The sequence below is a fragment of the Pteropus alecto genome, unplaced genomic scaffold, assembly GCF_000325575.1.
Source record: "Pteropus alecto unplaced genomic scaffold, ASM32557v1 scaffold45, whole genome shotgun sequence".
Taxonomy (NCBI): domain Eukaryota; kingdom Metazoa; phylum Chordata; class Mammalia; order Chiroptera; family Pteropodidae; genus Pteropus; species Pteropus alecto.
Window position 1 is genome coordinate 39,596,395 of NW_006442491.1, and position 12,563 is coordinate 39,608,957.

At 58.5% G+C, this 12,563-nt stretch overlaps 1 protein-coding gene across 1 annotated transcript in view; it reads right to left on the reverse strand.

The window, feature by feature from the left end:
* Positions 1–12,563, reverse strand: part of TAF4 (TATA-box binding protein associated factor 4) — a 60,511-nt gene that overhangs the window by 26,771 nt on the left and 21,177 nt on the right. Inside the window, exons 2-3 of the mRNA XM_015597166.1 lie at positions 2,129–2,295; positions 776–895 (exon numbers count right to left, since the gene is read on the reverse strand). Of these exons, the coding sequence (XP_015452652.1) occupies positions 776–895; positions 2,129–2,295 (287 nt within the window). The remainder of the gene's footprint in view (positions 1–775; positions 896–2,128; positions 2,296–12,563) is intronic.

The window sequence follows — 12,563 nt, forward strand, 5'->3', positions numbered from 1 at the left end:
AAACAGCGCCCGCCCACTGCAGACGCCAAAGGAGCACGCGGGCGAGGTCCGGTGGGGGCAGAGCCAGTGCTGGGCAGCGCCAGGCGCTCTAGCCCCTAGCTGCCCGCACCGCCCGTGGTCCGCCATTTGCAGAGCTGTGGTGGGCGTCACGCGAGATCGGCCATGTGCCGAGGCACGGCCCCGGCCCGCCCAGGTGCCCGATGAAACACGACACACCCTGTGAAACGCGCGCTTCCAGTGGGCACCGACACACACCTCCACCACGGGGACAGCGCCCCGGCTGCCCAGAGCAGGCTACGCGCCTGGCAGGGGTCCCCTCTGCCATGCAAGGGGCCAGCAGAGCCGGGACACGGGCCTCCTCCAGGCTCTACAGACCAGAGGCCGAGTCGGCTGAGCATCAGACCCGCCGAGAGAGAGGTCAGTTCAGCCCCTACTCCAAAACATGGCCCGTCCACGGCTTCCACACGGGTCAAAAAACCACCGACAGCAGGCTGACCCGCCAGGGGTCACTGCCGGAGTGTGCCAGCGCCCCTGACAGCAGGGGTCACCGCAAGGAGGCCGCGCTGGCTGAGATGGACAGTTCCGGAACCCACGAATCGCTGATGCCTCACCAGTAAGAGGTGTGTGGGGGTCACACACGAGTACGCACCACCAGGACCGGGGACTGCTGCCCACACGAGGGCCACTGTCACCACCCGTAAAGTCGCGTGCAATAGGCACGCACACACGCCCGACGCCCCGACACGTGCGCCACCTCTGCACCAAGGACGCACACCTGCACTCCGGGCGAGCGCTGTAACGCCGTGGTGGGCTGTACCGTCGTCTGGGCCTGGGACACTTGCTTGATGATGGTTGTTGGGGTCACCTGCCGTGCAATAAGAGGGGTCCCGGGTGCCTGGAAAACAAGTTAGCGTCATCTAAAAGGAGCGACAAGTGACAGTAATTCTGGTCGTTGGGGTCACCTGCCGTGCAATAAGAGGGGTCCCGGGTGCCTGGAAAACAAGTTAGCGTCATCTAAAAGGAGCGACAAGTGACAGTAATTCCCCGCGGGCCAGCACACCTCAAAATCAATCCTGACTCCAGAGCGACATACTCGAGTGCGTCTACAGGTGGACTCACAGTTCTGGATAAAGCCACCCTAACTCTACACCTTTCTCACCAAAGCAAAGAATCTTCACACGGCACAACAAAACACCACCGGCTCCTACGGCGAGCCTGCACCTGGGAAATCGGTCCCTGTGTGGACTTGTCACTTTGTTCACAAGCACTAAAAAAGTGACAAAGGCACTGAGAAGCATGTGTCCCCTGGTCTAAAGACCAGTCCCAGTGGTGAAGAGTGTAAAACAGACGGTCCCGGTAGCCAGCAGACACCTAGGTCCAAAGGAAGGACAGCTCAAGTCCTGAGCAAGGTGTCCCCGAAGCTGGTGTGAAGGGTGGCCGATGGCAAAATGCTGACGCTCAGACAGTGACACGCAAAGCCGCCGATGCCTCGCGCCTGATGCCTCGCGCCTGCTCCGCACGTGACGGGATGAGGCAGGCCCTGGACGCTTCTGAGCTGTTTCAGACAGCCCGGAAAGGGGGCGCTCTGCAAGCCCCCTGCAGTGCCGGGGCACCGCCACCGAGGGACGCAGCTGAACTCGCGGGGGAAAGGAAGTAGGCTTCCAAAGCTTTCTAGTCCCTCTCCCCCTGAGCTCTGACCAGCCACGGAGCTCAGAGCAGCAGAGGTCACCAGCAGGACGGTCCTCCCGCCGCCTCCTCCGGGCCCGGGCGGCAACCCCTTACGGCATGAGCGCCCGCGTGGGCGAGGGGGGGCCCTCTGTACGGTTCACACGGCCCCCGTGCGCCTCCCTGACGCTGATGCTTCCTCCACGTCATCCCACTACTCTCGGCCCTCGTGAGAGCCCGCGACAGGAGCACGGGCAGAACCCCCACTTTGCAGAAGGAAACTGAGGCACCGGAAGGCGAGGTCACGGGAGAGCAGGGCGGGGCCAGGGCGGGTGTCGCGCACGTGGACTCGGAGCTGGCTCCTCCGAGCGGGGCCGGCCTTGCCACAGCATCAGCCACCCCCGCGGAGGACGACAGAGGGCACCCGCCACACAGCCGCGGGGACAGGGCGGGGCGCACTCACCTGCACGGCCGAGATCTGGACAGGAGGGGCACTGCTGGGGGCTGCAGGGCGGGGCGCCATGGCGGTCTGAGGCTGGGCCTGCGCATGGGCCTGCGCCTGCATCTGGGCCAGCGCCTGCTGAGGGATCATTAACAACTGCCCATTCTCGCTGCGCACGAGGACCATACCTAGGGGACAAAGGACACCCGGCGTCAGAAAGCACCGGCTCTATCGGGGGCCTGCCGGCTCTGAGAAGAAGGAGGAAAGGTAAATGGAGTCGCCAGACTCCCAACGCACCTGCCCCTCAGACGGCCCACGGGACAGGGACAAGAACGTGGGCTCCTCCCGGGATTCAAGGAGCGGTCACACCTCCTTCACGAGCCAGGCAGCAAAGCTCCCGCTGGCCACGCCGCCTGCCACCAGCTCTCTCGACGAGGACTCCCGCACACACGCTGTGGCTCACACCGCGGCTGCCCCCCGGCCTGGAGCCTCAGACCCCAGCCCTGCCTGGGGCAAGTCCGCCGCCCCTGTCCCTTGTGCACACAGCTGGCCAGGACCTGAGAGCCAGCAGTCCCCACGGCCACACCAGGGGCTCCTCTGCCTGTCGTCCTGCACAGCCGCGAGCACGGCTCCCTTCCAAAAACTCCGCTCAGGGCCGCCCGGGCACCTCTCCCCTCTCTCCCGCTGTGCCCACGCCTGACCCGGGACACCCCCAGACGCCGACAGGGAGAGCCTCTCGAATGCGCGATGCTCCAGCTCAGACACTGGAGAGCAAATCCGTCGGTCGGTTTGGCACTAATTTCAGCTTCAGAGCCCGGCCACCCGTCACAGCACGGGCCCCTCGGCAGCGGTGGCTCAGCCGTCCAGCTCCATGTTTAACTTTCCACAACAGAGTCAGCGACGGAGCCACTCTCCTTCCTCCCGTGAGGCCTCGGCAGCCGCCCGGCACCCACGCCACACCCACGCCAGCCAGGCCCGTGTCCTCCTGGCAGGGGGACCTCGGAGGGGAACGCTTGGGCAAGGAAAAGCCAGGCCGGGGACCTCCATTAGCCGTCGCGTCCCCGAACCATGCAGGACTCTGAGGTCCCTCTGAAGCTGCTGGGTCCCGGCTCTGTGACAGCCACCACGACACCAAGAAACAACAGGCCCCTGGAACCACATGTGCCCATGAAGAGAGCTGCCCTCTACAATGGCCCTTTGAAAATAAACCACTCTGAAGCTAAAAACAAACAAACAAACAAACAAACAAGAACAAAAACCAGGCTGCTGCGAATAACTCTGCCGAGCTCGTCACACCCGGGAGCTGCCGGCGCAGGCCAGAGGGAGGCCCGGAGTTGTCACCGAAACCGATGACGACACCGGATCAGAAGTGTACACGGCACCCAGGAGAGGCCTGGCGGGAAAGGGGACAGCCTGGGTGGCCACGCGGCCACCAGAGTTGGGGTAGGACATTGGGGCCCGCACGGCCACCACTCAGGCCCATGCTTGCGCTAGAGACCCCCCAAAAATGACTTGGTAAGCACCTCCGGATGCCGTCCTCGCAAACCCGTTCATTCGTCACACTCATCTATCCACGCGGGACCTTCTGCTCCTCCCTCTTACGAACTGTAGACACCAAGTCGCTGCTGGCAGGACAAGGAGCCAAATGAGGCTTAGCAGTACCTGCGCGGCTTAGCACCCCAATGTCACATCTGTTACTATGACCGTCAACGTACATACTTCAATTATCAGCTGCTTTATGGATTAGAAAGTTGCATCTACAAAAATTTAAAGGCATATCTAAATGACAAATATTCCCGAAATTGCAATGTGCTTAAAATGCTGATGAAGTAAAAGCCCAAAGAGGCTGTGGTTGCAACAGAAGTCAGGGAAGGGACCGGAAGTCCTGCGAGAAGTGACCCTGGAAGCAGAGAACTCCGCCTCTCAGGACTGAAAGCATCTCCGAGTGGGTCCGTAAGTGGCTAAGCAAGAGACAGCGCAGATGCCTGAGAGCCAGGAGATGGCAGAAGGCTCCAGAAGCTGGGGCTCTAACCTGACCTTGACCCACCTGGCTCCGTGTGTCTGCACCAGTGCCACAGCTGTACTGGAGCTGGGGGTGCTGCTTCCCTGCTTACTCTGTATCACAGTTGCCCATTCCAAAATGAAAACTGAGGCACACGCGTGACAGCCCAGGCAGCATCAGAACACCATGTTTTAATGACGTTATCACAGCTCCAGATCTTGTAAACTCTGGTTCTAATCACTCATTTCAAACAGATACATAAGGCACACAGTATCTATTCACACAAAGGCAAAGAAACGTGACTTTGTTTCAAAATGTAACTTAAGTCCTCAATAAAAGGTCACGGAAAACAACCACCTGCACTGACAGGCAGCACCCTGCATGGGGAGGTCCGTCCTGACGGAGTCAGAGAATGTGCCGTGCAGGGGCGGTCCACCGCCGCCTCGCAGACAGGGCCACCGACACCAGCAGGCGCGCGATTTCACAGTGACCGGGACGAGGGCTGTGTACCACGGGGCCACGTTCCTCCGACGCTCACGTCAGGGAAGAAGGTCGAACGTGACACAGTAAACAACCCGCATTTCAGAAAACCTGCAGATTGATCTTCCCGCCCGTGTGGTCAATTCCAGGCCAACAGGTCGATTCCCAAAGGCAGTGAACAGGTGAGGTCAAGACCCACAGACCGGGCCACCCTCCCTGCACCCCCAGCACTGGAGGCCCCTGCTGCTCCCTCTGCCTTCGTCACCTCCCTCCTCCTCCTCCCTCGGGCCACCTAAAACCAAAGCAGCGACCTGCTGGAGCAAGAGGAAGCCCCCAGGGCAAGCGGACGGGAGACAGACGACAGGTTTAATAACATTCGCTTCCGCCTTCGTGTAGATAGATAGAAGTGTCCGCGACAGAAACCTGGGAAACGCAGACACACAGCAAGGTGGAAACCCGCTGGCGCCAGCCCCTCCGCCGGCGGGGCTGCACAGCCGCTGCGCTCTGAGCCACGGGCGCGACTATGACATCCGTGCTCACCAACCGTGGAGAATACCGAGGTCGTTTCATTGTTCGGTTTTGTATTTTCTTACATCGTAAGCATTCTCACATCAGGACACGTTCTTCTAAAACATACTTTTCAGTGGCTACACAGTATTTTCTTCAAACTGGATTTGCAATTTCCTTATTGGTGGAGACTCGGGCTAGTTCTGGTCTGCATCCTGAAAGCTCAGGCTTTAAAATGACAACACGCAGCATGACATCCGCCACCAGCAGTGTGAAAGGCCATAGTGACTGAGCCTCACGTGCTCCTACGTACAACGGGACCCTGACACTCTGCCTGTTTGGGAGGCCAGGGCACCCCATAAGGGCGAGAAGTGGCACACGCCATGGGCAGCTCAAGGCCTCCCCAGGGGACCGGACTACACCCCGAGCTCAGCCATCAGCTCCTAAGACTGAATGAGCCGCCCCGGCCCGTGCCCCGGAGTTCAAGATAAATGCCAGTGTCCTCACCCAGGCACCGCTTCTGAACCCTCCCACACCAACAGTTTTGCTGTGTCCGTGACAGACACGCGGGGCGGCCACGGCCGCGCTGCCCGTAACCAGGCGTTCCCGGACTTGCCCGGGACCCCACCCGTGAGACAGCGCTGCTGGGGCACGCGCTTCGGCACAGGCTCTGGGGGTCGGGGCTGCGAGCTGTGGCCGTACCTGTCACAGCCCTCTGCACAACCCTTTCTCACGCCCTGGGCCTGGGAGGGCGTGTCGCCCAGCAAAGTGGCCAGGCCGCGATGACCGGAGCAGGGACCAGAGCCCTGCCCTCACCCCCAACCCGAGGGTCCCTAGCGCCACCACCCATCAGACAGCGACGAGTCTGCAAAACCGACAGAAAGGCAACTAAGCACGTGCGAAGAGGGGCTGCCTCCGCGCCCCCCGCTGACACCCGGATGGCGACCGGAGCTGGGCGGCACGAGGCGCGATCTGAAATGCCACAGGGAGCTCCCCCCGAGGCCACCCGCGCACGTCCTAGCTGCGCGACCCGTCCCCACAGCACGCAAGAAAGCCTGGCGGAGCCGCGGCCGCAGGAGCCGAGGGCGGAGGACGAGGGTGGGAGGACGAGGACGAGGACGGGAGGACGAGGACGGCAGGACGAGGACAGCGGGACGGACGGCCACCCTCTGGCCGCGACGCCCTCCCTGCCCAAACTGCCTCCGTCTCCGTCTTCAGAGCAGGATAAAACGTACTTGGCAAACAGTTTCTGCATCGGTTCACTGAAAACCACGAACTTCACCCTGACCAGCACCTAAGTCGCGGCTCATGGGAGGCTGAAGACTCGCCACGCGCTGGGCCACAGCGGGGGGCACGTCGCCCCAGCTCCGTCCACCACGCCACCTGCTCAGGCAGAAACCGCGGCGCCCTCCCACTGGGGACACGAGGCAGGTGGCTGTCTGAGCCTCGGGTGTCACTACCGCTGACGCTGGCACAGACCCAGCGCGGGGACCCTGCTGCGGGACCCGGTGCCTCCACTCCTGTGGCTGTGGCGCCCTGGGGTGCCGGGCAGGGAAGTGGACCCCACGCCCTGGACCCTGGGCAGGTCAGCAGAGAGCCGCCGGGTTCTCGCTGCCAGCGCACGCGTGGTCCTGTGCCACCAGGCTGCTCTGGGACCCCAGTGCACCCCGAATGTTCTCTCCTTTAAGTCTCTTTAAGTACAAGCTCACTTTGCCTAACACGTTCTGGTAAGACTAAGGAATCACTAACGCGTCACCGACTCACACGGAACACACAACCTGCACGTGTGAGTGTGTGCGTGAAGCCGGCCATGCTGCAGCAGACGCCTGGTACCAAGTAGCACCGGAAGCCCCTGACACCGCCACAGACCCCGTCCCCCAGGTCCCTGTGCCCTGACGACTCCACGCACATGTAAGGCAGGCACGGGCGGTCCCTGCAGCCACCGCCCGTGTCAGCCACAGGTTAAATCGCTGTCAAGACTATCGGGAGCACGTGAGCCGAGGGGCGGGCATGCTGTGTTCACTGAATCAGTCTTTTCTAATAGGTTGAAATTTTTCAGAATAAAAACTGGAGGTGAGAAATGCTTCCCTCCTGAGAGACGGGAAGTCGGGTGCAGTGAGCTTGGTCTGGGGGACGGGCGGGGAAGGCTCGGGCCAGATGGGCAGGTGTGGTCCCCATAGGCCAGCCGCACTGGAGCTGGGTGTGAGCCCGCAGGGCGGGAACCCGGCTTTCCTCCTACCCCCCGAGCTCTGCACCCCGCACACACAGGCTCAGACACTCGTCCTGGCACCGTGCCTGGCCTTCGGGCACGGACAGTCGAGTAGAGAATATGGACATAAACCAGGTGACTGCGGGTGGCCAGGGGCTGGCCAGGGGCTGGACAAGAGAGAACGAGGAGCTACGGGCTACATGAAGATGACGTGGCGAGCGCAAGACAGGCTGACCCGAGGAGAGGCGACAGCGCGTGCGGGCAGCGGGCAGCGGGCAGCGGGCAGGCCGGGTGCGGAGCAGGGTGAGGTGGGAAATTCACACCCACCCCCCCGCAAGAGCCGGGAGACAGTGGCCTGAGTGCCCGTTACTGCATCGACAGGCCAGGGTTTCAAGTCCCTTCAACCCGACAAACACAGATGGCATTAACGACACAGATGTCATGTCACCAAAAACTACACAGCGTGGCTTTTTTACCTGGAAGTCTAATACTAACGTAGATTTACTTTAGGGAGAAAGTAGACGCAAAATTGAAAACAGACTCAAATGTTAAAATTGTTTTCCAATCGCATCATAACGCCAGTAATAAGCACTCCCTGCTTGTCACTGTGCGTCGCAACTTTTCTCGTGCCCCGTCCCGTGCCCCGTCTACACCCCGGCTCAGTGAGGGGTAGGCTGGAGGCAGCCCCCTTCCGGAGCCACTCCTAAGAGTCCACAGTCACCCTCACAGGCGTGAGCACAGCCGTCTTCGTGGAAAAGTACCCGCGTTAGTCAAGAGCATAACTGTCTCTTTATCTGATGTTCAGGGAATCAAACCACACCCCTCAGGCCAGCTGCAAACGAGATCAGCCAGGGTAAGGCAAACAGCCAAGGAAAATAAAATGAGAGGCTAGTGTCGACCTGGCTGATGCAAACGTAAAAAATTATTTTCCCGTACTACTGATGCTTTCGAATCCCAAAGTTTAAAAAAGATATCTGAAATACCTAAAACAAAAAAACTAAAAGCCCCAGGAGGGGCCGCTCCCTCCCATCCCCCACTGGCCCGCAGGCCAGGATCCCCGCCCCACACCTGCCACCGTCACCCCCACGAACAGCAGTGCAGGCGGGGTGGGGGCGGCGGGAGCACGAAACTCAGGACCCGGCACACGATTTCTGTGTCACCTCATTTCATAGATGACGCTCACAGTCTGGATGAAACTTGGGGCCGCAGAGCTTACAGCGCCGTGTCCCCTACAGTGAGGCCCTCACTGACACATACACAAGCATGAGTGCGCGCACACACACACACGGGCACCCGACACATACACAAGCATGAGTGCGCGCACGCACACACACGGGCACCCGACACATACACAAGCATGAGTGTGCGCACGCACACACACGGGCACCCGACACATACACAAGCATGAGTGCGCGCACACACACACACGCACACACACGGGCACCCACCAGAGCATGAGAACGGGGACAGGAGGCGTCTTCCTGACAATAACATTTCCATACAGGTTGATATTACGCAACGAACACGTTCAGGGTATAATTTCTGAAAACTCACCGCATTAGACTGAAAAAGAGAGACCATGTGGGCATCTCAAGACGCGAAGAAAGGCGTCTGACAGAATGGAGCACTGCCTCACGACCAGCTCTCACCACCGAGAAACAGAAGGGAATCCCTCGCCCCAGTCAGGGCGTTTCTGAAAACCCACAGCTAAGCTCAGACATCGATGGAAAGATGGACCGGACCCCCCGAGATCGGAAACGAGGCAGGAACGCCCCTTCCCATTGCTTCTTCTCAACATCACACTGGAGGTTCTGCCGGCGCGATGCAGCAGGAACGGCAAACAGGAGGTTCCCGGATCGGAAGGGAAGACGCGAACCTCTTTGCTGCAGACGCCATGCGCGTCCTCATAGAAGATCCCAAGAAATCTACAAAATCGTTACAAGAACTAACAAGTTCAGCGAGGTCACAGGATATATGAGCCCAACACTTAAAAAGCAATTATATTTCCAAATGTTAGCAACAAATAACTGGAAACTACAATTTTTAAAAGCACCATTTATGTAACATAAAAACAGAAATACTTAACACATGTAACAAAACACATGAAGTACATCAACACCGAAAACCACGAAACAACGCTGTGAGAAATTCTGAAAGACCTAAATAAATGAAGAGGCATATCGTGTTCATGGATCAGAAAACCCGATATTACCAAGATGTCAATTACCATAAATCTGATTTACGGATTCAACGCAATCCCCGGCGAGATATCAGAAGGCCCATTTTTTTGCAGAAATTGACGCGCTGATTCTCGAACTTTTAGGAAATGCAGAGGACTCAGATACACGCAAACGCTTCTGAAAAGGATGAGCGCAGAGCTCCCAGGCTCCAAGTCCACGCCGCGCCCTACCGCAGTCGCAGGAGGCACGCAGTGTTCTACCGCCGAGGGGCAGACGTGGCAACACATGGGCCACGACCACAGTCCAGAAACGAAGTCTGCACGCACGGGGTCGGCGGACTGCGATAAAAGTGGCAGGAGGGTTCGACAGAGACAGGAAGAACTTTTCCACAAAAAGGGCTGAACGATTAGATTTCCTACAGGAAAAACAAATCTCGACCCCTACCTTACCAAATTAACTTGGATCGAGTGAGAGCTAAAACCATAAAGATCCTAGAAGAAAACATGGGAGAAAATCCTTGTGTCTTGGGTTAGGCAAAAATTTCTTTAATGAGACAGAACATGAACTCTGAAAGAAAGAAATGATAAACGGGACTGTTAAAATTAACAAGCTGCTCTTTCAAATTCATTGTTAGGTAAACGAAAAGGCAAACAAACTAAGAGGTAATATTTATAAAACAATTCTATCTGATAAAGAATTTGTATCTAGAATATGTTTTTAAAACTCTCACAAATCAATACTAACAAACAACCCACCCAATTAAAAAACCGGGCAGAAAATCTGAATATGACGCTTTACAAAAGATATGCAAATGACAAATAAGCACATGAAAAGATGCGCGTCATTAGTCCCTGGGGAATGCAGACAGAAACCTCAATGGCGTGGCATCTCGCACCCACAAAAATGGCTCAAGTAAAGGACTGGCCACATGGACGCTGGGCGAGGGCCACACTGCCTGTGGGAAACAGCGGGCAGTTTACACTCGACGCCTTCACTTATCACACGTAACCGGCCCACTCCTAGGTCTGTGCCCGAGAGAAATGAAAACCGTGTCCACGCGAGCTTCTAGAAGCTTCACTCCTGACGGCCGAAAGCTGGAACCCAGCTCGAAATGCATCCACAGTATCGGGAGGACCTGGACGCCATCCGCGGTGGCACAGAAATCCACCGCAGCGGGGAGCGACGGGCCACCAACCGTCACAGCCCATCGCGACCTGGCAGCGCTTCGCAGGGCCCCAGCTGGTGGAAGGAGCCGGAGTGGGTGCCGGGGAGAGGGCGGGAGGGCCAAGCACCACCGGCCACAGGACGTCCCTGTGCCTGACCGCGGGGTGCTGCATGGGCAACACGCTGGTCACCCTCGCCCAAGCCTGTGCTGCAGAGGGTGACGCCCGCTGGATGCAAACTGTGCCTCTAGAAACAGGCCTCGAACTGACGACGGGGCCCGCACACACCCACTGGCACCATCGCCTGACGAGGCCCGCCCCTGGCACGCACTGACGCGGTGGAGCGGCGGGAACACCCCGCAGGGCAGCGGGAGAGGCGGGCGCTTTGGGACAGGACTGTGCACACACCGCCCACGGGGCTCGGCCGCTCCTCCTGACCCTCGCCCAAGACAGGAGGGTGTGCACACGAGACCGCGGGAAGCCTCGTGCACGCCTGTCCACGGGAGCTCCCTGCCTCACGGCCCCAAACGGACCCCGTCCACCCGCTGGCGAGTGGGGCACACGTGTCCAAACACGGGGTGCTCAGCGTAAAAACACATCACTGCCACTTGCAGCAGCGTGGGTGCGCTCGTAACCACACACACGCACGTGCAAGCCCACTCCCAGGCAGCTCAGGAGGGCGGCCGACAGCGCGGCACGCGGGGCCTCCAGGGACAGGGACGGGAGAGGGACGCCGCGACTGACGGCGACAGAGGAGAGACTGGCGCTCACTTCTCAAAGCCCAGTCCGGCTGCGCGGCGGGTACACGCCGTGTGGATTACGCCTCCCCAAAAAGGCATGCGTGTGCTGACCTGCAGCTAAAGGCGGCCCCGACACCCTCCGACGCCACGGACTTGGTCTCCGCGGCACCGGCAAGGTGACGGTCAGTGCCACGAGGAAGGGCACCGCGCACCATGCCACCTCTCCCTGCGCCCGAGACCAGGGCCCGCACCCACGCCCTGTACCCACGCCCTCCGCAGCCTCTTCAGGCTCAGGGCGTGGGCCACACAGGAGTTCGTCTCGATCAAACATGTCTCCTCTGATGGCACTACGCAGAAACGTTAGTCTTGCGATTAAAATGCCACCAGAAGGCAATCTCTAGGTTACATCACTGAGAAAAAAACTGAGGTGCAAATCAGCATCTGTGCCCCCTCTGGTGTGAGGAAGAGGGCAAAAGGCACAAACGTGCGTCTGTCTGTCCAGCTTCTTACAGAATAAGCACTAAAAGGGTGGCCCAGAACCCAATGAAACGAAACCTTAAAAAGTATTTCTCTGTGGGGCGGGGGACCAGAGAAGGAACAAACAGTAGTGTCTTAAAGGTTTGGAGTTCGTAACATGGAAATATTTCATACGTTCAGAATGTAAAATGAAGACAAAAGAAAAATAGAAACTGAAGTTGAAAACAAACTAAAACCAGTAAAACTAAACTGTGTATCAACCTGGAAACAACACATAGGAACATAATTCATCAATGCAGTTTGAACCCACAAAGAACTCAAAGAAACCTTAAACTCCGTTTCAATGTTACAACTTTGAAACTACTTTTTGGTATATGGTAAGACAAGCCAGGTAAATAAATACATTTTCGTTATCAGGACCCAAGGTTTTCCATGCAGGAGACAGACACAAACATAATTTCACATGCGGAATGCCCCTCCAGTGCACCCACGCCTCTGCGATGCCCTTCCCTGCTCCCAACACCCAGACCCCAGAAGGCGTGGCATGCCCCGGGGACCACCCCCCAGGGACCCCCCCCAGGGACCCTCCCAACGACCCCACCCTAGAGCCTGGTTTCCTCCCCAGCTGGGGCCAGGAGCACACGGGTGCTGAGATGCCTCCTGCGAAGCAAGATACAGATGTGAGAAGACAGGGAAAG